The sequence below is a fragment of the Ranitomeya imitator genome, chromosome 6, assembly GCF_032444005.1.
Source record: "Ranitomeya imitator isolate aRanImi1 chromosome 6, aRanImi1.pri, whole genome shotgun sequence".
Classification (NCBI taxonomy): Eukaryota; Metazoa; Chordata; class Amphibia; order Anura; family Dendrobatidae; genus Ranitomeya; species Ranitomeya imitator.
In genome coordinates, this window is record NC_091287.1 from 239,409,965 (window position 1) to 239,436,738 (window position 26,774).

General features: G+C 44.4%; 1 protein-coding gene across 1 annotated transcript in view; it reads left to right on the top strand.

Moving 5' to 3' along the window:
- ADAMTS16 (ADAM metallopeptidase with thrombospondin type 1 motif 16) overlaps nt 1-26,774 on the top strand; it is a 325,150-nt gene that overhangs the window by 73,850 nt on the left and 224,526 nt on the right. The window contains exon 5 of the mRNA XM_069730514.1: nt 18,593-18,792. Within this exon, the coding sequence (XP_069586615.1) occupies nt 18,593-18,792 (200 nt within the window). The remainder of the gene's footprint in view (nt 1-18,592; nt 18,793-26,774) is intronic.

The following is a 26,774-nucleotide window of genomic DNA, read 5'->3' on the forward strand; positions in this document are numbered from 1 at the left end:
GAGCATGATGATCGAAGCATTGGCGAGGAAACCTGGGGAACACCTTGGAGTGGAACACACCATCTCTCTACAGTGGAACACACCATCTCTCTACACCCCATACCCAATTTGTAGGCCTAATGCAGCATAGTTTCCAACAACTACTAAACGAGAGCCGGAAGATCGAAGCTCAGGAAAGGCAACCTGGAGAACACCTTGGAGTGCAACACACCATCTCTCTACACCCCATACCCAATTTGTAGGCCTAATGCAGCGTAGTTTCCAACAACTACTAAACGAGAGCCGGAAGATCGAAGCTCAGGAAAGGCAACCTGTGGAACACCTTGGAGTGGAACACACCATCTCTCTACACCCCATACCCAATTTGTAGGCCCAATGCAGCGTAGTTTCCAACAACTACTAAACAAGAGCATGATGATCGAAGCATTGGCGAGGAAACCTGGGGAACAACTTGGAGTGGAACACACCATCTCTCTACACCCCATACCCAATTTGTAGGCCTAATGCAGCGTAGTTTCCAACAACTACTAAACGAGAGCATGATGATCGAAGCATTGGCGAGGAAACCTGGGGAACACCTTGGAGTGGAACACACCATCTCTCTACAGTGGAACACACCATCTCTCTACACCCCATACCCAATTTGTAGGCCTAATACAGTGTAGTTTCCAACAACTACTAAACGAGAACCGGAAGATCGAAGCTCAGGAAAGGCAACCTGGGGAACACCTTGGAGTGGAACACACCATCTCTCTACACCCCATACCCAATTTGTAGGCCCAATGCAGCGTAGTTTCCAACAACTACTAAACGAGAGCATGATGATCGAAGCATTGGCGAGGAAACCTGGGGAACACCTTGGAGTGGAACACACCATCTCTCTACACCCCATACCCAATTTGTAGGCCTAATGCAGCGTAGTTTCCAACAACTACTAAACGAGAGCATGATGATCGAAGCATTGGCGAGGAAACCTGGGGAACACCTTGGAGTGGAACACACCATCTCTCTACACCCCATACCCAATTTGTAGGCCTAATGCAGCGTAGTTTCCAACAACTACTAAACGAGAGCCGGAAGATCGAAGCTCAGGAAAGGCAACCTGGAGAACACCTTGGAGTGGAACACACCATCTCTCTACACCCCATACCCAATTTGTAGGCCTAATGCAGCGTAGTTTCCAACAACTACTAAACGAGAGCCGGAAGATCGAAGCTCAGGAAAGGCAACCTGGGGAACACCTTGGAGTGTAACAAACCCTCTCTCTACACCACGGAAGAGCTGATTCTTAGGAAGGAAGGCTGTCGGAAAGAAGCAGGGCGCGTCCGAGGGTGATTATATTCTTATTAGGTATATACTCACCCTCGGACGCGCCCTGCTTCTTTATTTGTAATGAATGTTTATTTGCAATGTGGTTTTGACTTACTCTATTTTTTTGGTAAATAATGATTTTATTATTTTCATTGTTTTGCATCTTCTTGGCAATAATATAAAGAAGACGCGACAGGACAACACTCGGTGGATGCCATATCTGTGTTTAAAATTGAAAAAACCTTTCAGTTAACTACTTGCAGGAGAAAGTTATTGTAGCTGGTGGCCATTTTTAGTACTGTACCAGATTTTTGTTGTATGTGTTTGTTTTTAATGTTAAAATGTCTGCATTTGATATCTCTCCAGTATTTTCTTTTTTATAAGCAAAATACTTATTTTTATATTTTCTGATGTTGGTTCCAGGGGTACACGGGCAGCAGTGGTGTGGTCAGTGGAGGACTAGTGGAAGGAGTGACCGCAGACAGGCATCGAAGGCCTAAAATAATAACACATGGCTGTAGGCAATTTTAAATTGGTTCCAGGGGTACACGGGCAGCAGTGGTGTGGTCAGTGGAGGCCTAGTGGAAGGAGTGACCACAGACAGGCATCGAAGGCCTAAAATAATAACACATGGCTGTAGGCAATTTTAAATTGGTTCCAGGGGTACACGGGCAGCAGTGGTGTGGTCAGTGGAGGCCTAGTGGAAGGAGTGACCGCAGACAGGCATCGAAGGCCTAAAATAATAACACATGGCTGTAGGCAATTTTAAATTGGTTCCAGGGGTACACGGGCAGCAGTGGTGTGGTCAGTGGAGGCCTAGTGGAAGGAGTGACCGCAGACAGGCATCGAAGGCCTAAAATAATAACATATGGCTGTAGGCAATTTTAAATTGGTTCCAGGGGTACACAGGCAGCAGTGGTGTGGTCAGTGGAGGCCTAGTGGAAGGAGTGACCACAGACAGGCATCGAAGGCCTAAAATAATAACACATGGCTGTAGGCAATTTTAAATTGGTTCCAGGGGTACACGGGCAGCAGTGGTGTGGTCAGTGGAGGCCTAGTGGAAGGAGTGACCACAGACAGGCATCGAAGGCCTAACATAACAAAAATGTCAATACAATGGTATTGTCAGTGGCAGGCATTGAAGGATGTCAGCGCATAGACTAAACATTGGTGGAGCTGTGAGATAATTTTGCAAGTGGTAGAGCACTGTTTGAGCTGGGGGGGGGAACTGTCTTGTGGCCGGCGGTACAGGCCCAGGGCCCCTCATATTACAACGGTGTGTCTGACGTTGGGTGCGCACCACCACCGCCAGAGACACTTTATTGTACTAGGAGGGACCCAGTGGCAGTGCCGTCGACCAAAAGCGGGCACACCCACCTCTTCAGACAAACAGCACTCTCACGGGTGCTGTCGCCAAGTGTCGATACCACGGCCCCGTGTGGGGAGTTTGGCCATTTAGTGAGGTGTAAACATGTCGTATGCTGGACAATCAGGTGCAGAAAATTACGAGATTGGAAAAGGCATTCAGAATAGTCCACAGGCAAGACCTTTTCATAGGAAAGCTAGGTGTCAGCCGGGCAAGGTGGGGCAAAAGATTTCGAAATCCAGTTGTGGTTCATTTTAATGAAGGTTAGATCATCTACATTTTGGGTAGCCAGACGAGTCCTTTTTTCTGTTAGTATTGAACCTGCAGCACTGAATACTCTTTCTGATAGGACACTAGCTGCCGGGCAAGCAAGCTCCTGCAATGCATATTCTGCCAATTCTGGCCAGGTGTCTAATTTTGATGCCCAGTAATCAAATGGGAATGACGGTTGAGGGAGAACATCGATAAGGGATGAAAAATAGTTTGTAACCATACTGGACAAATGTTGTCTCCTGTGTTGTGAATTCTGTGGCTGAGTTCACTTCTGTGGTCACAAGTGGTATTGCAGTCTCTGGGCTTCCTCCCTCAGGTGTTTTGGTGAGCTCGTTGGCTGCCTTGCTATTTAGCTCCACCTGAGTCTGTCTTCCTTGCTCCTTGTCAATGTTCCAGTGTTGGATCTGAGCTACTGCATCTTTCCTTGGGCCTGCTGCTCTGCTAGATAAGTGCTTCTAGTTTGTTTTCTGTTTTTTCTGTCCAGCTTGCTATTAACTTTTGCTGGAAGCTCTGAGAAGCAAAGGGGTGCACCGCCGTGCTGTTAGTTCGGCACGGTGGGTCTTTTTGCCCCTTTGCGTGGTTTTCGTTTTAGGGTTTTTTGTAGACTGCATAGTTCTCTTTGCTATCCTCGCTCTGTCTAGAATATCGGGCCTCACTTTGCTGAATCTATTTCATTCCTACGTTTGTCTTTTCATCTTGCTAACAGTCATTATATGTGGGGGGCTGCCTATTCCTTTGGGGTATTTCTCTGAGGTAAGTCAGGCTTGTATTTCTATCTTCAGGCTAGTCAGCTCCTCAGGCAGTGCCGAGTTGCATAGGTAGTTGATAGGCGCAATCCACTGCTGCTTATAGTTGTGTGAGGATAGATCAGGTACTGCAGTCTACAGAGATTCCACGTCTCAGAGCTCGTCCTATTGTTTTTGGTTATTGCCAGATCTCTGTATGTGCGCTGATTACTGCACGCTGTGTTGCCTGATTGCCAGCCATAACAGTACAAGGAGCCAAACCAATGATTTCCAATAGAGGGAAAAAAGAAATCCTGACATCATTTTTTTTTTCTTAGCTCTGTCTTCAGTCTTTTTTTTCCCCTAGACATTAGAGTGCTTCAGGACACAGCTGTGGACATGGATATTCAGGCTCTGTGCTCCTCAATGGATAATCTCGTTGTAAATGTACAAAAGATTCAAGATACTATTGATCAGAAATCGATGCTAGAACCAAGAATTCCGATTCCTGATTTGTTTTTTGGTGACAGAACTAAGTTCCTGAGCTTCAGAAATAATTGTAAGCTATTTTTGGCCTTGAAACCTCATTCTTCTGGTAATCCTATTCAACAGGTTTTGATTATTATTTCTTTTTTGCGCGGCGACCCACAGGACTGGGCGTTTTCTCTTGCACCAGGAGATTCTGCATTGAGTAATGTTGATGCATTTTTCCAGGCGCTGGGATTGCTTTACGATGAGCCTAATTCAGTGGATCAAGCTGAGAAAAATCTGCTGGCTTTATGCCAGGGTCAGGATGATGTAGAAGTATATTGTCAGAAATTTAGGAAATGGTCAGTACTCACTCTGTGGAATGAATCTGCACTAGCGGCTTTGTTCAGAAAGGGTCTCTCTGAAGCTCTTAAGGATGTAATGGTGGGATTTCCTATGCCTGCTGGTTTGAATGAGTCTATGTCCTTGGCCATTCAGATCGGTCGTCGCTTGCGCGAGCGTAAATCTGTGCACCATCTGGCGGTATTGTCTGAGAGTAAGCCTGAGCCTATGCAGTGCGACAGGACTATGACTAAAGTAGAACGGCACGAACACAGACGTCTGAACAGACTGTGTTTCTATTGTGGTGATTCTACTCATGCTATTTCTAATTGTCCTAAACGCACTAGGCGGTTCGATAGCTCTGCCGTTATTGGTACTGTACAGTCCAAATTCCTTTTGTCCATTACCTTAATGTGCTCTTTGTCATCATATTCTGTCATGGCGTTTGTGGATTCAGGCGCTGCCCTGAATCTGATGGATTTGGATTATGCTAAACGTTGTGGATTTTTCTTGGAGCCTTTGCGGTGTCCTATTCCGTTGAGAGGAATTGATGCTACACCTTTGGCCAAGAATAAGCCTCAGTACTGGGCCCAGCTGACCATGTGCATGGCTCCTGCACATCAGGAAGTTATTCGCTTTTTGGTACTGCATAATTTGCATGATGTGGTCGTGTTGGGGTTGCCATGGCTACAAACCCATAATCCAGTATTGGATTGGAACTCTATGTCGGTAACCAGCTGGGGTTGTCAGGGAGTACATGGTGATGTTCCATTTTTGTCTATTTCGTCATCCATTCCTTCTGACATCCCAGAGTTCTTGTCGGACTTTCAGGATGTATTTGAAGAGTCCAAGTCTGATGCCCTACCTCCGCATAGGAATTGTGATTGTGCTATCGATTTGATTCCTGGTAGTAAATTCCCTAAGGGTCGTTTATTTAATTTGTCCGTACCTGAACACACCGCTATGCGCAGTTATGTGAAGGAGTCCCTGGAGAAGGGACATATTCGCCCATCGTCGTCACCATTGGGAGCAGGGTTCTTTTTTGTAGCCAAGAAGGATGGTTCGCTAAGACCGTGTATTGATTACCGCCTTCTTAATAAGATCACTGTTAAGTTTCAGTATCCCTTGCCATTGATTTCTGACTTGTTTGCTCGGATTAAGGGGGCTAGTTGGTTTACTAAGATTGATCTTCGTGGTGCGTATAATCTGGTGAGAATCAGGCAGGGAGATGAATGGAAAACGGCATTTAATACGCCCGAGGGTCATTTTGAGTATCTGGTGATGCCGTTCGGACTTGCCAATGCTCCATCTGTTTTTCAGTCTTTTATGCATGACATTTTCCGTGAGTATCTGGATAAATTCTTGATTGTTTACTTGGATGACATTTTGATCTTCTCAGATGATTGGGAGTCTCATGTGAAGCAAGTCAGAATGGTTTTCCAGGTACTGCGTGCTAATTCCTTGTTCGTGAAGGGATCAAAGTGTCTCTTCGGTGTGCAGAAAGTTTCATTTTTGGGGTTCATCTTTTCCCCTTCTACTATCGAGATGGATCCGGTTAAGGTTCAGGCCATCCAGGATTGGACTCAGCCGACATCTCTAAAAAGTCTGCAGAAATTCCTGGGCTTTGCTAATTTTTATCGTCGCTTCATCTGTAATTTTTCTAGCATTGCCAGACCATTGACCGATTTGACCAAGAAGGGTGCTGATTTGGTTAATTGGTCTTCTGCTGCCGTGGAAGCTTTTCAGGAGTTGAAGCGTCGTTTTTGCTGTGCCCCTGTGTTGTGTCAACCTGATGTTTCTCTTCCGTTCCAGGTCGAGGTTGATGCTTCTGAGATTGGTGCAGGGGCGGTTTTGTCACAGAGAGGTTCTGGTTGCTCAGTGTTCAAACCATGTGCTTTCTTTTCCAGGAAATTTTCTGCTGCTGAGCGTAATTATGATGTGGGCAACCGAGAGTTGCTGGCCATGAAGTGGGCATTCGAGGAGTGGCGTCATTGGCTTGAGGGTGCTAAGCATCGCGTGGTGGTTTTGACTGATCATAAGAACCTTACTTATCTTGAGTCTGCCAAGCGCTTGAATCCTAGACAGGCCCGTTGGTCGTTATTTTTTGCTCGTTTTGATTTTGTGATTTCATACCTTCCGGGCTCTAAAAATGTGAAGGCGGATGCTCTGTCTAGGAGTTTTGTGCCCTACTCTCCGGGGTTATCTGAGCCGGCGAGTATCCTCAAGGAAGGAGTTATTGTGTCTGCCATCTCCCCTGATTTGCGGAGAGTGTTGCAGAAATTTCAGGCTAATAAACCTGATCGTTGTCCGGCCGAGAAACTGTTCGTCCCTGATAGGTGGACTAGTAAAGTTATCTCTGAACTTCATTGTTCGGTGCTGGCCGGTCATCCAGGAATCTTTGGTACCAGGGAGTTGGTTGCTAGATCCTTCTGGTGGCCATCTCTGTCACGGGATGTGCGTGCTTTTGTGCAGTCCTGTGGAATTTGTGCTAGGGCTAAGCCCTGCTGTTCACGTGCCAGTGGGTTGCTTTTGCCCTTGCCGGTCCCGAAGAGGCCTTGGACACATATTTCGATGGATTTCATTTCTGACCTTCCCGTTTCTCAAAAAATGTCGGTCATTTGGGTGGTCTGTGATCGCTTTTCTAAAATGGTCCATCTGGTGCCCTTGGTTAAATTGCCTTCCTCCTCTGATTTGGTGCCTTTGTTCTTCCAGCATGTGGTTCGTTTACATGGCATTCCTGAGAATATTGTTTCTGACAGAGGTTCCCAGTTTGTCTCGAGGTTCTGGCGAGCCTTTTGTGGTAGGATGGGCATTGACCTATCTTTTTCCTCGGCCTTCCATCCTCAGACTAATGGCCAGACCGAACGAACCAATCAGACCTTGGAAACATATCTGAGATGTTTTGTTTCCGCTGACCAGGATGATTGGGTGTCATTTTTGCCGTTGGCTGAGTTCGCCCTTAATAATCGGGCCAGCTCGGCTACCTTGGTCTCTCCATTTTTCTGCAATTCTGGGTTCCATCCTCGTTTCTCTTCAGGACAGGTTGAGTCTTCGGACTGTCCTGGTGTGGATTATGTGGTGGACAGGTTGCAGCAGATCTGGACTCAGGTAGTGGACAATTTGACCTTGTCCCAGGAGAAGGCTCAGCTTTTCGCTAATCGCAGACGCCGTGTGGGACCCCGACTTCGTGTTGGGGATCTGGTTTGGTTATCTTCTTGTCATATTCCTATGAAGGTTTCCTCTCCTAAATTTAAACCTCGTTTTATTGGTCCGTATAGGATTTCTGAGATTCTCAATCCGGTGTCTTTTCGTCTGACCCTCCCAGACTCATTTTCCATACATAATGTATTCCATAGGTCGTTGTTGAGGAGATACGTGGCACCTATGGTTCCATCTGTGGAGCCTCCTGCCCCTGTTTTGGTGGAGGGGGAATTGGAGTATATTGTGGAGAAGATTTTGGATTCTCGTGTCTCTAGACGGAAACTCCAGTATCTGGTCAAATGGAAGGGTTATGCTCAGGAAGATAATTCCTGGGTTTTTGCCTCTGATGTCCATGCCCCAGATCTTGTTCGTGCCTTTCATGTGGCTCATCCTGGTCGGCCTGGGGGTTCTGGTGAGGGTTCGGTGACCCCTCCTCAAGGGGGGGGTACTGTTGTGAATTCTGTGGCTGAGTTCACTTCTGTGGTCACAAGTGGTATTGCAGTCTCTGGGCTTCCTCCCTCAGGTGTTTTGGTGAGCTCGTTGGCTGCCTTGCTATTTAGCTCCACCTGAGTCTGTCTTCCTTGCTCCTTGTCAATGTTCCAGTGTTGGATCTGAGCTACTGCATCTTTCCTTGGGCCTGCTGCTCTGCTAGATAAGTGCTTCTAGTTTGTTTTCTGTTTTTTCTGTCCAGCTTGCTATTAACTTTTGCTGGAAGCTCTGAGAAGCAAAGGGGTGCACCGCCGTGCTGTTAGTTCGGCACGGTGGGTCTTTTTGCCCCTTTGCGTGGTTTTCGTTTTAGGGTTTTTTGTAGACTGCATAGTTCTCTTTGCTATCCTCGCTCTGTCTAGAATATCGGGCCTCACTTTGCTGAATCTATTTCATTCCTACGTTTGTCTTTTCATCTTGCTAACAGTCATTATATGTGGGGGGCTGCCTATTCCTTTGGGGTATTTCTCTGAGGTAAGTCAGGCTTGTATTTCTATCTTCAGGCTAGTCAGCTCCTCAGGCAGTGCCGAGTTGCATAGGTAGTTGATAGGCGCAATCCACTGCTGCTTATAGTTGTGTGAGGATAGATCAGGTACTGCAGTCTACAGAGATTCCACGTCTCAGAGCTCGTCCTATTGTTTTTGGTTATTGCCAGATCTCTGTATGTGCGCTGATTACTGCACGCTGTGTTGCCTGATTGCCAGCCATAACACTCCTGTCACTTTGAATTGATGCTGCAGTACCTGTCCTGTCTGCGGTCATAGCAAAATCACTCCACAACCTGGTCAGAAAACCCCTCTGGCCAACGCCACTTCTGATTTCTGCCCCTCTAACTCCTCTGGTCTGCTGGCCCCTGCAGCTCGTGTGAGAACGATCACGGGCGCTGTGTGCAGGGAATGCCAGAAGCAAACGGTCAACAAGAGTTGATTGTTTGGTTGCTAATATTAGTTCCAAGTTCTCATGTGGCATTATATTTTGCAATTTGCCTTTATAGCGAGGATCAAGGAGGCAGGCCAACTAGTAATCGTCATCATTCATCATTTTAGTTATGCGTGTGTCCCTTTTGAGGATACGTAAGGCATAATCCGCCATGTGGGCCAAAGTTCCAGTTCTCAAATCTGCGGTTGTGCTTGGTTGAGGGGCAGTTTCAGGCAAATCCACGTCACTTGTGTCCCTCAAAAAACCAGAACCCGGCCTTGCCGCGCCACCAATTTCCAGTGGCCCCGGAAAAGCTTCCTCATTAAAAATATAATCATCCCCATCATCCTCCTCGTCCTCCTCCTCCTCTTCGCCCGCTACCTCGTCCTGTACACTGCCCTGGCCAGACAATGGCTGACTGTCATCAAGGCTTTCCTCTTCCTCAGCTGCAGACGCCTGATCCTTTATGTGCGTCAAACTTTGCATCAGCAGACGCATTAGGGGGATGCTCATGCTTATTATGGCGTCGTCTGCACTAACCAGCCGTGTGCATTCCTCAAAACACTGAAGGACTTGACACATGTCTTGAATCTTCGACCACTGCACACCTGACAACTCCATGTCTGCCATCCTACTGCCTGCCCGTGTATGTGTATCCTCCCACAAAAACATAACAGCCCGCCTCTGTTCACACAGTCTCTGAAGCATGTGCAGTGTTGAGTTCCACCTTGTTGCAACGTCTATGATTAGGCGATGCTGGGGAAGGTTCAAAGAACGCTGATAGGTCTGCATACGGCTGGAGTGTACGGGCGAACGTCGGATATGTGAGCAAAGTCCACGCACTTTGAGGAGCAGGTCGGATAACCCCGGATAACTTTTCAGGAAGCACTGCACCACCAGGTTTAAGGTGTGAGCCAGGCAAGGAATGTGTTTCAGTTGGGAAAGGGAGATGGCAGCCATGAAATTCCTTCCGTTATCACTCACTACCTTGCCTGCCTCAAGATCTATAGTGCCCAGCCACGACTGCGTTTCTTTCTGCAAGAACTCGGACAGAACTTCCGTGGTGTGTCTGTTGTCGCCCAAACACTTCATAGCCAATACAGCCTGCTGACGTTTGCCAGTAGCTGCCCCATAATGGGAGACCTGGTGTGCAACAGTGGCAGCTGCGGATGGAGTGGTTGTGCGACTGCGGTCTGTGGACGAGCTCTCGCTTCTGCAGGAGGACGAAGAGGAGGAGGAGGGGGTGCGAACGGCTACAGCCAATTGTTTCCTAGACCGTGGGCTAGGCAGAACTGTCCCAAACTTGCTGTCCCCTGTGGACCCTGCATCCACCACATTTACCCAGTGTGCCGTGATGGACACGTAACGTCCCTGGCCATGCCTACTGGTCCATGCATCTGTTGTCAGGTGCACCTTTGTGCTCACAGATTGCCTGAGTGCATGGACGATGCGCTCTTTAACATGCTGGTGGAGGGCTGGGATGGCTTTTCTGGAAAAAAAAGTGTCGACTGGGTAGCTCGTAGCGTGGTACAGCGTAGTCCATCAGGGCTTTGAAAGCTTCGCTTTCAACTAACCGGTAGGGCATCATCTCTAAAGAGATTAGTCTAGCTATGTGTGCGTTCAAACCCTGTGTACGCGGATGCGAGGCTAAGTACTTCCTTTTTCTAACCATAGTCTCATGTAGGGTGAGCTGGACTGGAGAGCTGGAGATCGTGGAACTAGCGGGGGTGCCGGTGGACATGGCAGACTGAGAGACGGTGGGAGATGGTATTGTTGCCACCGGTGCCATAGATGCAGTGTTTCCTACTACGAAACTGGTGATTCCCTGACCCTGACTGCTTTGGCCTGGCAAAGAAACCTGCACAGATACTGCAGGTGGTGCGGAAAATGGTGGCCCTACACTGCCGGAAGGGATGTTGCGTTGCTGACTAGCTTCATTGGCCGAGGGTGCTACAACCTTAAGGGATGTTTGGTAGTTAGTCCAGGCTTGCAAATGCATGGTGGTTAAATGTCTATGCATGCAACTTGTATTGAGACTTTTCAGATTCTGTCCTCTGCTTAAGGTAGTTGAACATTTTTGACAGATGACTTTGCGCTGATCAATTGGATGTTGTTTAAAAAAATGCCAGACTGCACTCTTTCTAGCATCGGATACCTTTTCAGGCATTGCAGACTGAGCTTTAACCGGATGGCCACGCTGTCCTCCAACAGGTTTTGGCTTTGCCACGCGTTTTGGGCAAGATACGGGCCCGGCAGATGGAACCTGTTGCGATGTTGATGCCTGCTGCGGCCCCTCCTCCTCCGCTTCAGAACTGCTGCCGCCTGCACCCTGTTCCCACAATGGCTGCCAATCGGGGTCAAGAACTGGGTCATCTATTACCTCTTCTTGTAGCTCGTGTGCAACTTCTTCTGTGTCACCGTGTCGGTCGGTGGTATAGCGTTCGTGATGGGGCAACATAGTCTCATCAGGGTCTGATTCTTGATCAGCACCCTGCGAGGGCAATGTTGTGGTCTGAGTCAAAGGACCAGCATAGTAGTCTGGCTGTGGCTTTGCATCAGTGCACTCCATGTCAGATTCAACTTGTAATGGGCATGGACTGTTAACTGCTTCACTTTCTAAGCCAGGGACGGTATGTGTAAAGAGCTCCATGGAGTAACCCGTTGTGTCACCTGCTGCATTCTTCTCTGTTGTTGTTTTTGCTGAAGAGGACAAGGAAGCGACTTGTCCCTGACCGTGAACATCCACTAACGACGCGCTGCTTTGACATTTACCAGTTTCACGAGAGGAGGCAAAAGAGCTAGAGGCTGAGTCAGCAAGATAAGCCAAAACTTGCTCTTGCTGCTCCGGCTTTAAAAGCGGTTTTCCTACTCCCAGAAAAGAGAGCGTTCGAGGCCTTGTGTAGCCAGACGACGAACCTGGCTCCACAGCTCCAGACTTAGGTGCAATATTTTTTTTCCCACGACCAGCTGATGCTCCACCACTACCACTACCCTCATTACCAGCTGACAATGAACGCCCCCGGCCACGACCTCTTCCACCAGACTTCCTCATTGTTTTAAAAACGTAACCAAACTAACGGTATTTGTTGCTGTCACACAACTTACACGGTGAGCTATAACTTCAGTATGATTTAGCTACCCCTTTACAGGTGAGTGAGACCACAACGAAAATCAGGCACAATGTTACACACTCTGTTGTTGGTGGCAACAAATGAGAGAGATGCCACACACGCAGGACTGTCACTGAAGCACAAATGTAAATATTAATCTCCCACTGATTTGATTTTTTTTTTTTTTTCAGGGAGACTTTAGGAAAAAAAAATAATAGAATAAAATGATTTTTTCAGGAAGAATTTAGAAACCAAATAAAATAAATTGATTTTTTCAGGGAGAATTTAGAAAACAAATAAAACAAAAAAAGGCTTACTATGGCCCACTGAGTGAGAGATGACGCACACAGGAGTCAGGAGTGGCACACAAGCCCAGAGGCCAATATTTATCTCCCACTGATTGATGTAGTGATTTTTTCAGGTAGATTTTGGAACCCAAATCAAGCTAAAAAAATAATAGGCTTTCTATGGCCCACAATTGGAGAGAGAGAGAGAGAGATGGCACACCCAGGAGTCAAGACTGGCACACAAGCAGAAAGGGCAATATTAATCTCCCACTGATTTGATTTTTTTTTTTTCAGGGAGACTTTAGGAAAAAAAAATAATAGAATAAAATGATTTTTTCAGGAAGAATTTAGAAACCAAATAAAATGATTTTTTCAGGGAGAATTTAGAAAACAAATAAAAGAAAAAATAGGCTTTCTATGGCCCACGGAGTGAGAGATGACGCACACAGGAGTCAGGAGTGGCACACAAGCCCAGAGGCCAATATTGTTCTCCCAATGATTGATGTAGTGATTTTTTTCAGGTAGATTTTGGAACCCAAATCAAGCTAAAAAAATAATAGGCTTTCTATGGCCCACAATTGGAGAGAGAGAGAGAGATGGCACACCCAGGAGTCAAGACTGGCACACAAGCAGAAAGGGCAATATTTATCTCCCACTGATTTGTTTTGTTTTTGTTTTTTTTCAGGGAGACTTTAGGAAAAAAAATAATAGAATAAAATGATTTTTTCAGGAAGAATTTAGAAACCAAATAAAATAAAATGATTTTTTCACGGAGAATTTAGAAAACAAATAAAACAAAAAAAGGCTTTCTATGGCCCACTGAGTGAGAGATGACGCACACAGGAGTCAGGAGTGGCACACAAGCCCAGAAGCCAATATTTATCTCCCACTGATTGATGTAGTGATTTTTTCAGGTAGATTTTGGAACCCAAATCAAGCTAAAAAAATTATAGGCTTTCTATGGCCCACAATTGGAGAGAGAGAGAGAGATGGCACACCCAGGAGTCAAGACTGGCACACAAGCAGAAAGGGCAATATTAATCTCCCACTGATTTTTTTTTTTTTTTTTTTTTTTTTCAGGGAGACTTTAGGAAAAAAAAATAATATAATAAAATGATTTTTTCAGGAAGAATTTAGAAACCAAATAAAATAAAATGATTTTTTCAGGGAGAATTTAGAAAACAAATAAAACAAAAAAAGGCTTTCTATGGCCCACTGAGTGAGAGATGACGCACACAGGAGTCAGGAGTGGCACACAAGCCCAGAGGCCAATATTTATCTCCCACTGATTGATGTAGTGATTTTTTCAGGTAGATTTTGGAACCCAAATCAAGCTAAAATAATAATAGGCTTTCTATGGCCCACAATTGGAGAGAGAGAGAGAGATGGCACACCCAGGAGTCAAGACTGGCACACAAGCAGAAAGGGCAATATTAATCTCCCACTGATTTGTTTTTTTTTGTTTTTTTTTTCAGGGAGACTTTAGGAAAAAAAAATAATAGAATAAAATGATTTTTTCAGGAAGAATTTAGAAACCAAATAAAATAAAATGATTTTTTCAGGGAGAATTTAGAAAACAAATAAAACAAAAAAAGGCTTTCTATGGCCCACTGAGTGAGAGATGACGCACACAGGAGTCAGGAGTGGCACACATGCCCAGAGGCCAATATTTATCTCCCACTGATTGATGTAGTGATTTTTTCAGGTAGATTTTGGAACCCAAATCAAGCTAAAAAAATAATAGGCTTTCTACGGCCCACAATTGGAGAGAGAGAGAGATGGCACACCCAGGAGTCAAGACTGGCACACAAGCAGAAAGGGCAATATTAATCTCCCACTGATTTGTTTTTTTTTTCAAGGAGACTTTAGGAAAAAAAAATAATAGAATAAAATGATTTTTTCAGGAAGAATTTAGAAACCAAATAAAATAAAATGATTTTTTCAGGGAGAATTTAGAAAACAAATAAAACAAAAAAAGGCTTTCTATGGCCCACTGAGTGAGAGATGACGCACACAGGAGTCAGGAGTGGCACACAAGCCCAGAGGCCAATATTTATCTCCCACTTTTTTTTTTTTGTTCCAGGGAAAATTTATAAACCCAATAAAAAAAATAATAAATAGGCTTTCTATGGCCCACTATCTGAGAGACAGAGAGAGATGGCACGCTTAGGACTGACACACAAGCCCAAAGGCCAATATTAATCTCCCTTTTTTTTTAAGGGAGAATTTATAAAACCAAAAAAAAAAAAATAAATAGGCATTCTATGGCCCACTATTTGTGAGAGAGATGGCACGCTCAGGACTGGCACACAAGCCCAGAGGCCAATATTAATCTCCCACTTTTTTTTTTTTTCCAGGGAAAATTTATAAACCCAATAAAAAAAAAAATAAATAAATAGGCTTTCTATGGCCCACTATCTGAGAGAGAGAGATGGCACGCTTAGGACTGGCACACAAGCCCAAAGGCCAATATTAATCTCCCACTGATTGATTTATTGATTTTTTCAGGTAGAATTTAGAACCCAAATAAAGCAAAAAAAAAAAAAATGGGCTTTCTATGGCCCACTGAGTGAGTGATGACGCACACAGGAGTCAGGAGTGGCACACAAGCCCTGAGGCCAATATTTTTCTCCCACTGATTGATGTAGTGATTTTTTCAGGTACATTTTAGAACCCAAATCAAGCAAAAAAATAAATAGGCTTTCTATGGCCCACTATTTGTGAGAGAGATGGCACGCTCAGGACTGGCACACAAGCCCAGAGGCCAATATTAATCTCCCACTTTTTTTTTTTTGGTTCCAGGGAAAATTTATAAACCCAATAAAAAAAAAAAAAATAGGCTTTCTATGGCCCACTATCTGAGAGAGAGAGATGGCACGCTTAGGACTGGCACACAAGCCCAAAGGCCAATATTAATCTCCCACTGATTGATTTATTGATTTTTTCAGGTAGAATTTAGAACCCAAATAAAGCAAAAAAAAAAAAAATGGGCTTTCTATGGCCCACTGAGTGAGTGATGATGCACACAGGAGTCAGGAGTGGCACACAAGCCCTGAGGCCAATATTTTTCTCCCACTGATTGATGTAGTGATTTTTTCAGGTAGATTTTAGAACCAAAATCAAGCAAAAAAATAAATAGGCTTTCTATGGCCCACTGAGTGAGAGATGGCACACACAGGAGTCAAGAGTGGCACACAAGCCCTGAGGCCAATATTTTTCTCCCACTGATTGATGTAGTGATTTCTTCAGGTAGATTTTATAACCCAAATCAAGCAAAAAAATAAATAGGCTTTCTATGGCCCACTGAGTGAGAGATGACACAGACAGGGATGGCACTCTAGCAGAAATGTTAATCTTAATCTCCCACAAAAAAAAAAAAAAAAACAGGGAGTGTCCTTCAATTACTATCTCCCTGCAGTAATCTCAGCCAGGTATGGCAGGCAGCAATAAGGAGTGGACTGATGCACAAATTAAATAAAAAGTGTGGACAAACAAAAAAGATAGCTGTGCAGAAAGGAAGGAACAAGAGGATTTGTGCTTTGAAAAAAGCAGTTGGTTTGCACAGTGGCGTACACACAGCAATGCAGCTATCAGGGAGCCTTCTAGGGCAGCCCAATGAGCTACAGCGCTGAGGAAAAAAAAAATGTAGCTTCCACTGTCCCTGCACACCGAAGGTGGTGTTGGGCAGTGGAAATCGCTACAGCACAAGCGGTTTGGTGGTTAATGGACCCTGCCTAACGCTATCCCTGCTTCTGACGAAGCGGCAGCAACCTCTCCCTAAGCTCAGATCAGCAGCAGTAACATGGCGGTCGGCGGGAACTCCCCTTTATAGCCCCTGTGACGCCGCAGACAGCAAGCCAATCACTGCAATGCCCTTCTCTAAGATGGTGGGGACCAGGACCTATGTCATCACGCTGCCCACACTCTGCGTTTACCTTCATTGGCTGAGAAATGGCGCTTTTCGCGTCATTGAAACGCGACTTTGGCGCGAAAGTCGCGTACCGCATGGCCGACCCCGCACAGGGGTCGGATCGGGTTTCATGAAACACGACTTTGCTAAAAGTCGGCGACTTTTGAAAATGAACGACCCGTTTCGCTCAACCCTAGTCAAAACTATTTATAAAGTCATTCAACAATAGATAAAAAAAAGAAAACAGAAACATAATGAATGAATACCCTGCAGTAAATAAATAAACAGCAATAGTGCATGAATACGATATAGGGTACTTAGTTAACATGTGTTTTGATCAAATCCATCCAACCACTTCACAGTGACGCTGATTGAGACAGTCCTACACTTTTGCAGATTTTCTCTTATAATGACCTCAACCTTTGCACACCACTGATGTCAAATCCGAGAGTAGTTACCTTAATCTACCTTTCTTAAATATCGGTGTCACTTCAGTCTTCCTCCAACCTTGTGGCACAGACTCTGTTACAAGAGTGTCTAAGAAGCCAATTACTGAGCTCAACTCTCTAGATATCCGTGGATCAATGGTATCTGGTTCGGGGGTTTGTCAGCATTTATTTTGCTCATTAAAAAAAACTGAGGGGGGGTTGGAGGGGGTTATTTTAATGTTGCTGATGATTTGCTTCTCTGTAGCTAACTTTGTTGGTTTGATTTATTTTTGGCATATTCTATTGAGATCTTTATTGCCCTGGAGTTAAAGGTTTTAAATGCTCTTTGTTTTTGTCTTAAACTTTTGTGCTGTGCAATTTAACCACCATGGTTTATTTTCATTAATGGACATTTTATTACCAGAGGGTATAAACTTTCCACTGTATTCTAGTAGAAAACATGTATTTTATGTTGCATAGTGGATGCCATGAAAGTGAATATGCAGTACACAAACACTATTTGTCCTTGTGCTACAACAGAAAAACAAAAGGGTTACATGTTTTAAAATGCAATAGTAAAAAATAAGTATATATTAAAGTTGGTACGACATTTTTTGTATGTCCCACTCCATTGGCAATGACACCGATCTGTGGCTTCTGGATGGTTGAGAAAGTACTGCCGCTTAACTGCCAGCATCCGCGGCTCTTCTTTTATTTAACCGGCCTGGTGTGGCGTTGCACTAGACTAGCTAATCAAAAGAAGAGCTGCAGATAACACCAGGTAGGAGGTGGTGCTCCTTCCCTTGTCCATTGGCAACAGACCACTGTCATGGCAGATGGCATGCAGTGTATGAATAAATTTGCACCAACTAGAATATACTGTATTCTTTAAAGGGGTTTTCACGGATTTTTGCAAATAGTACAGATTGTGAGTAATGTTCTTAAATAATGAAAAGCATTAGTCACAATTTTTTACATTTGTTCTGTGATGACGCCCCATACAACAGCAACGTTTTTTACATGTACATCAATAGTGCAGGTAATAAATTCAATAATTCCAGGGTGCTCATGCACAGTGCATATATATCCAACAGTCATGTGACCACTGCAGTCAGTCACTGTTCTTGATAGGAATATTTATATGGCACATAACCACGAAGATGACCTAATGGCTGCAATGGTCACATCATTGATGGGCGGAACATGATAATTTCTCATAAATAATGTTATTTAATTACTTTAGAATATTGCATACTTTTTGTGCAATATCTAAAAATCGGGAAAAACTACTTTAAGTCTTAAATTGTCACTTTGGTAAATATGTGTTTTTAACTTCCACCCCAAACTTTAGCTCTTGCTGTTACTTCCAGTTTTCTAAAACATGCCAGTTTTAATATGTTGTAACAATGATTAGCGGTTTGTGAGTGGAGCGCTATGAGGAGTCCCAAGAAGGGGAAGATAGGCACCCGAATCTCCGCAGCTCCAGCCGGATACCCCCAGCGGGGGAAGTTGCTTGCAAGTGAAGAAGGAAAACCGGTCACAGGAGCACTCCTGTGAGCGGTTTTCCTTCTTCACTTGCAAGTTTTAATATTTTAGCAGACGTCTTCTTTAACTGATAATTTCTACATATGTGGTAGGAGTGAAAACATATATTCCAATCGAATCTGCTGAGTTTGAACAAATATGTGAGGATAATTATTTTCTAATTAAAACTACTCTAATATGAAGCTCATGTATAATTTATTTTGTAAACTTTTTTTCACTCAGACATGCCTAAGCCTCCCAAAGAAGACATTTACATTTTACCTGATGAATACAAATACCCAAGAAAGGTCAAACGGTCTGTGATAAAGCCACTACGGAACAAACCATTAAACGTGGAAACTCTTGTAGTTGTTGACAAGAAAATGATGCAAAATCATGGTCATGGAAACATCACCACCTACGTTCTGACAATACTCAATATGGTACGATTGCAATTCTTTCAGATGAGACGCCATTTGGGTAAATCATTTTTACACTGTCTTACTGTTGAACATAATACATTTCTTATAGATGAGAACAGTTGAAACTTGCTCCAGCTAAAGTTACTGTACATGTCTGAAATAGAACTTTAAAGGGGTTTTGGATGATTTGGGGATTTTTTTTTTTTTTGGGGGGGGTGAGGCTATGAACTTACTAGTATATAGTTGCTAACTTCTGCCTGTTCTGCCCTGAAACAATCTGTTCTCATTCAGAGCAATCGCAGACAACCCGTGTCTGTGGTTCTCCTGCTTCCTTACGATGCCACATCAATAGAGCAGCTTCTTCTCTTCCACTCTGCTCTGTTGAATGCGTGTTACTGCCATTGTCATGCTGACTGATAGCCAGCTCTACGCTCTCTAACTATGAAGAGTTGGCTGTCAATTAACAGAACATCGGTAGTCATGCCATCTCGACAGAGGAGAAAGAGCTACTCTGACGTGAGGTCAAATGAAGCCAGAGAATTGCTGCCTACGCCAGAATACAGGACAGAGCAAGCAGGTACTTAGTAATTACATGCAGGTAAGTTCTCAACCACAGAACCAAAAAAGAAAGTCAAGGATAACCCCTGCAACTATTGTATTTTTTATATGGTTAGTATTTGTGGGATATTATAATATTTATAGAAAATTGTAAACATGAAGCCCAACTAAGTTTTCATATTCAAATAAAAAAAAGGGCTGGGTATGAATGATATCAGTTTATCCAAACTAGCTGACACACCATTAAAGAGATGATGGGGACAAACTAGCTCTTTCTCTCTTACTTGCGATTTAACTAGACTTCTGTAAAGATGCTGGAACATACACCTCAAAAGATGTATGTTCAGACCAATTTAAATTCCTGTAATTTTTACTTATTTGGGTTTGACAATGATCTTTTAATGTCTTCTTAAATAAATAGACCTAATAATCCAATGACAAGCTTTCATTAAATCTACTTTATCAATTCTTTACTTACACAGGACTCCATTTCCAAACACCAAATGATAAAGTTTGCCAGTAAGATAATACACTAACAAAGTTCATAAGTTTAAAAAAGTTAATTTAGTTCAAACTTTAGTTCATTTAGTGTTAGAGGAAGGGAAAAGAATGCAATTAAAAAATATCTCAATCAAAATTTATCAGTAGGGCAAATATTAATCTCCAGTAGCATAATATCCAGGAATGGGTCTTCCCTCATCCAGGTAATTCCTGCAAATTCACATACGGAAACATGAAATGTGTATACATGCATGTACAAATCAAAGATATTCACTGAACAAAAATATAAATGTGACACTTCTGTTTTTGCTCCCATTTTTCATTTTCATTTTTTCTACCTACACAAAAGACCTTTTTCTTTCAAATATTGTTCACAAATTTGGCTAGACCTGTGTTAGTGAGCACTTCATCTTTGCCAAGATAATCTATCCACCTCACAGGTGTGGCATATTAAGATATTGATTAGACAACATGATTATTGCACAGATGTGCCTTAGGGTGGCCACAATAAAAAGCCATTCTAAAATGTGCTGTTTGTTCACACAGCACAATGCCACAGATGTCGCAAGTTTTGAGTGTGCAACTGGGATTCTGACTGCAGGAATGTCCAATAGAGCTGTTAACCGTGTATTGAATGTTAAATTCTCTACCACAAGCTGTCTCCAAAGGCATTTCAGAGAATTTTGCATTACACCTGCCCAGACCTCAACATCCAGTATCTTCAATTTGTGTGCATAACCAAAGAATTTCTGCGTAAACTGTCAGAAATCATCTGAGGGAAGCAGGTCATCCTCATCAGGATCTCCACCGAGCTGCAGTTTGTCGTCGTAACTGACTTTAACCCCTTCCCGACCTTTGACGCCATGTAGGCGTCATGAAAGTCGGTGCCATTCCGACACATGACGCCTATGCGGCGTCATGGAAAGATCGCGTCCCTGCAGATCGGGTGAAAGGGTTAACTCCCATTTCACCCGATCTGCAGGGACAGGGGGAGTGGTAGTTTAGCCCAGGGGGGGTGGCTTCACCCCCTCGTGGCTACGATCGCTCTGATTGGCTGTTGAAAGTGAAACTGCCAATCAGAGCGATTTGTAATATTTCACCCATTATAACGGGTGAAATATTACAATCCAGCCATGGCCGATGCTGAAATATCATCGGCCATGGCTGGAAATACTAGTGTGCCCCCACCCCACCCCTCCGATCGCCCCCCCAGCCCTCCGATCTGGCCGGTACACTGCTCCGGCTCCCCTCCGTCCAGTGCTCCGCTCCCCCCCCGTGCTCTTGTCCGCTCCCCCCGTGCTCCAATCACCCCCCCGTGCTCCAATCACCCCCCCTGCACTCCGATCCACCCCCCCCGGTGCTCCGTTCCACCCCCCCGTGCTCCATTCCAGCCCCCCGTGCTCCGTTCCACGCCCCCCGTGCTCCGTTCCACCCCTCCCGCACTCCGATTCCCCCCCCGTGCTCCGATCCCCCCCCCCGTGGTCCCCCCCCCACCCCATCATACTTACCGATCCATCCGGGGTCCCATCCGTCTTCTCCCTGGGCGCCGCCATCTTCCAAAATGGCGGGCGCATGCGCAGTGCGCCCGCCGAATCTGCCGGCCGGCAGATTCGTTCCAAAGTGCATTTTGATCACTGAGATATAATCTATCTCAGTGATCAAAATAAAAAAAATAATAAATGACCCCCCCCCTTTGTCACCCCCATAGGTAGGGACAATAAAAAAATAAAGAAATTTTTTTTTTTCCACTAATGTTAGAATAGGGTTAGGGTTAGGGGTAGGGGTAGGGTTAGGGGTAGGGTTAGGGTTAGGGGTAGGGTTAGGGCTAGGGTTAGGGTTAGGGCTAGGGGTAGGGTTAGGGTTAGGGCTAGGGGTAGGGGTAGGGGTAGGGTTAGGGTTAGGGCTAGGGGTAGGGGTAGGGTTAGGGTTAGGGCTAGGGTTAGGGTTTCGGTATGTGCACACGTATTCTGGTCCTCTGCGGATTTTTCCGCTGCGGATTTGATAAATCCGCAGTGCTAAACCGCTGCGGATTTATGGCGGATTTACCGCGATTTTTCTCCGCATTTCACTGCGGTTTTACAACTGCGATTTTCTAAATGAGCAGTTGTAAAACCGCTGCGGAATCCGCACAAAGAAGTGACATGCTGCGGAATGTAAACCGCTGCGTTTCCGTGCAGTTTTTCCGCAGCATGGGCACAGCGATTTTTGTTTCCCGTAGGTTTACATTGAACTGTAAACTCATGGGAAACTGCTGCGGATCCGCAGCGTTTTCCGCAGCGTGTGCACATACCTTTAGAATTAGGCTATGTGCACACGGTGCGGATTTGGCTGCGGATTCGCAGCAGTGTTCCATCAGGTTTACAGTACCATGTAAACATATGGAAACCAAATCCGCTGTGCCCATGGTGCAGAAAATACCACGCGGAAACGCTGCGTTGTATTTTCCGCAGCATGTCAATTCTTTGTGCGGATTCCGCAGCGTTTTACACCTGTTCCTCAATAGGAATCCGCAGGTGAAATCCGCACAAAAAACACTGGAAATCCGCGGAAAATCCGCAGGTAAAACGCAGTGCCTTTTACCCGCGGATTTTTCAAAAATGGTGCGAAAATATCTCACACGAATCCGCAACGTGGGCACATAGCCTTAGGGTTAGGGTTGGAATTAGGGTTGTGGTTATGGTTAGGGGTGTGTTGGGGTTAGGGTTGTGGTTAGTGGTGTGTTGCGGTTAGGGTTGTGTTTAGGGTTATGGCTACAGTTGGGATTAGGGTTAGGGGTGTGTTGGGGTTAGTGTTGGAGGTAGAATTGAGGGGTTACCACTGTTTAGGCACATCAGGGGTCTCCAAACGCAACATGGCGCCACCATTGATTCCAGCCAATCTCGTATTCAAAAAGTCAAATGGTGCTCCCTCACTTCCGAGCCCTGACGTGTGCCCAAACAGTGGTTTACCCCCACATATGGGGTACCAGCATACTCAGGACAAACTGCGCAACAATTACTGGGGTCCAATTTCTCCTGTTACCCTTGTGAATCAAAAAAAATGCTTGCTAAAACATAATTTTTGAGGAAAGAAAAATGATTTTTTATTTTCACGGCTCTGCGTTGTAAACGTCTGTGAAGCACTTGGGGGTTCAAAGTGCTCACCACATATCTAGATAAGTTCCTTGGGGGGTCTAATTTCTAAAATGGGGTCACTTGTGGGGGTTTCTACTGTTTAGGCACACCAGGGGCTCTGCAAACGCAACATGACACCCGCAGACCATTCCATCAAAGTCTGCATTTCAAAAGTCACTACTTCCCTTCTGAGCCCCGACGTGTGCCCAAACAGTGGTTTACCCCCACTCATGGGGTATCAGCGTACTCAGGAGAAACTGGACAACAACTTTTGGGGTCCAATTTCTCCTGTAACCCTTGGGAAAATAAAAAATTCTGGGCTAAATAATTATTTTTGAGGAAAGAAAACGTATTTATTATTTTCACGGCTCTGCATTATAAACTTCTATGAAGCACTTGGGGGTTCAAAGTGCTCACCACACATCTAGATAAGTTCCTTTCGGGGTCTAGTTTCCAAAATGGGGTCACTTGTGGGGGGTTTCTACTGTTTAGGCACATCAGGGGCTCTGCAAACGCAACGTGACGCCCGCAGAGCATTCCATCAAAGTCTGCATTTCAAAACGTCACTACTTCAATTCCAAGCCCCGGCATGTGCCCAAACAGTAGTTTACCCCCACATATGGGGTATCACCATACTCAGGAGAAACTGGACAACAAATATTGGGGTCAAATTTCTCCTGTTACCCTTGGGAAAATTAAAAAATTCTGGGCTAAATAATTATTTTTGAGGAAAGAAAACGTATTTATTATTTTCACGGCTCTGCATTATAAACTTCTATGAAGCGCTTGGGGGTTCAAAGTGCTCACCACACATCTAGATAAGTTCCTTTCGGGGTCTAGTTTCCAAAATGCGGTCACTTGTGGGGGGTTTCTACTGGTAAGCCACATCAGGGGCTCTGCAAACGCAACGTGACGCCCACAGAGCATTCCATCAAAGTCTGCATTTCAAAACGTCACTACTTCATTTCCGAGCCTCGGCATGTGCCCAAACAGTGGTTTACCCCCACATATGGGGTATCAGCGTACTCAGGAGAAACTGGACAACAACTTTTGGGGTCCAGTTTCTTCTGTAACCCTTGGGAAAATAAAAAATTCTGGGCTAAATAATTATTTTTGAGGAAAGAAAACGTATTTATTATTTTCACGGCTCTGCATTATAAACTTCTATGAAGCACTTGGGGGTTCAAAGTGCTCACCACACATCTAGATAAGTTCCTTTGGGGGTCTAGTTTCCAAAATGGGGTCACTTGTGGGGGGTTTCTACTGTTAAGCCACATCAGGGGCTCTGCAAACGCAACGTGACGCCCACAGAGCATTCCATCAAAGTCTGCATTTCAAAACGTCACTACTTCACTTCCGAGCCCCGGCATGTGCCCAAACAGTGATTTACCCCCACATATTGGGTATCAGCGTACTCAGGAGAAACTGGACAACAACTTTTGGGGTCAAATTTCTCCTGTTACCCTTGGGAAAATAAAAAATTGCAGGCTAAAAGATCATTTTTGAGAAAATAATTTTTTTTTTTTTTTCATGGCTCTGCGTTATAAACTTCTGTGAAGCACTTGGGGGTTCAAAGTCCTCACCACACATCTAGATTAGTTCCTTTGGGGGTCTAGTTTCCAAAATGGTGTCATTTCTGGGGGATCTCCAATGTTTAGGCACACAGGGGCTCTCCAAACGTGACATGGTGTCCGCTAATGATTGGAGCTAATTTTCCATTTAAAAAGCCAAATGGCGTGCCATCCCTTCCGAGCCCTGCCGTGCGCCCAAACAGTGGTTTACCCCCACATATTGGGTATCTGCGTACTCAGGACAAACAGGACAACAATATTTGGGGTCCAATTTCTCCTATTATCCTTGGCAAAATAGGAAATTCCAGGCTAAAAAATCATTTTTGAGGAAATAAAATTATTTTTTATTTTCATGGCTCTGCGTTATAAACTTCTGTGAAGCACCTGGGGGTTTAAAGTGCTCAATATGCATCTAGATAAGTTCCTTGGGGGGTCTAGTTTCCAAAATGGGGTCACTTGTGGGGGAGCTCCAATGTTTAGGCACACAGGGGCTCTCCAAACGCGACATGGTGTCCGCTAACAATTGGAGCTAATTTTCCATTCAAAAAGTCAAATGGCGCGCCTTCCCTTCCGAGCCCTGCCGAGTGCCCAAACAGTGGTTTACCCCCACATATGAGGTATCGACGTACTCGGGAGAAATTGCCCAACAAATTTTATGATCCATTTTACCCTACTGCCCATGTGAAAATGAAAAAATTGAGGCGAAAAGAATTTTTTTGTGAAAAAAAAGTACTTTTTCATTTTTACAGATCAATTTGTGAAGCACCTGAGGGTTTAAAGTGCTCACTAGGCATCTAAATAAGTTCCTTGGGGGGTCTAGTTTCCAAAATGGGGTCACTTGTGGGGGAGCGCCAATGTTTAGGCACACAGGAGCTCTCCAAACGCGACATGGTGTCCGCTAACGATGGAAATAATTTTTCATTCAAAAAGTCAAATGGCGCTCCTTCCCTTCCGAGCCTTACCATGTGCCCAAACAGTGGTTTACCCCCACATGTGAGGTATTGGTGTACTCAGGAGAAATTGCCCAACACATTTTAGGATCCATTTTATCCTGTTGCCCATGTGAAAATGAAAAAATTGAGGCTAAAAGAATTTTTTTGTGAAAAAAAAGTACTTTTTCATTTTTACGGATTAATTTGTGAAGCACCTGGGGGTTCAAAGTGCTCAATATGCATCTAGATAAGTTCCTTGGGGCGTCTAGTTTCCAAAATGGGGTCACTTGTGGGGGAGCTCCAATTTTTAGGCACACGGGGGCTCTCCAAACGTGACATGGTGTCCGCTAAAGAGTGGAGCCAATTTTTGATTCAAAAAGTCAAATGGCGCTCCTTCCCTTCCAAGCCCTGCCGTGTGCCCAAACAGTGGTTTACCCCCACATATGAGGTATCAGCGTACTCAGGACAAATTGGACAACAACTTTCGTGGTTCAGTTTCTCCTTTTACCATTGGGAAAATAAAAAAATTGTTGCTAAAAGATAATTTTTGTGACTAAAAAGTTAAATGTTCATTTTTTCCTTCCATGTTGCTTCTGCTGCTGTGAAGCACCTGAAGGGTTAATAAACTTCTTGAATGTGGTTTTGAGTACCTTGAGGGGTGCAGTTTTTAGAATGGTGTCACTTTTGGGTATTTTCAGCCATATAGACCCCTCAAACTGACTTCAAATGTGAGGTGGTCCCTAAAAAAATGGTTTTGTAAATTTCGTTGTAAAAATGACAAATCGCTGGTCAAATTTTAACCCTTATAACTTCCTAACAAAAAAAAATTTTGTTTCCAAAATTGTGCTGATGTAAAGTAAACATGTGGGAAATGTTATTTATTAACTATTTTGTGTCACATATCTCTCTGGTTTAACAGAATAAAAATTCAAAATGTGAAAATTGCGAAATTTTCAAAATTTTCGCCAAATTTCCGTTTTTATCACAAATAAACGCAGAATTTATTGACCTAAATTTACCACTAACATGAAGCCCAATATGTCACGAAAAAACAATCTCAGAACCGCTAGGATCCGTTGCAGCGTTCCTGAGTTATTACCTCATAAAGGGACACTGGTCAGAATTGCAAAAAACGGCAAGGTCTTTAAGGTCAAAATAGGCTGGGTCATGAAGGGGTTTATAGGTAAATGCTCTTATTTGTCATCTGGCACGTTGGAAAGGTGTTCCTTGTGTGGATGAATTCCAGTTATCACTGTGCAGTGCAGGTGACAGACTCTATGTATGGCATTGTAAGGGTGAGCAGTTTGTTGAAATCAACGTTATGAATT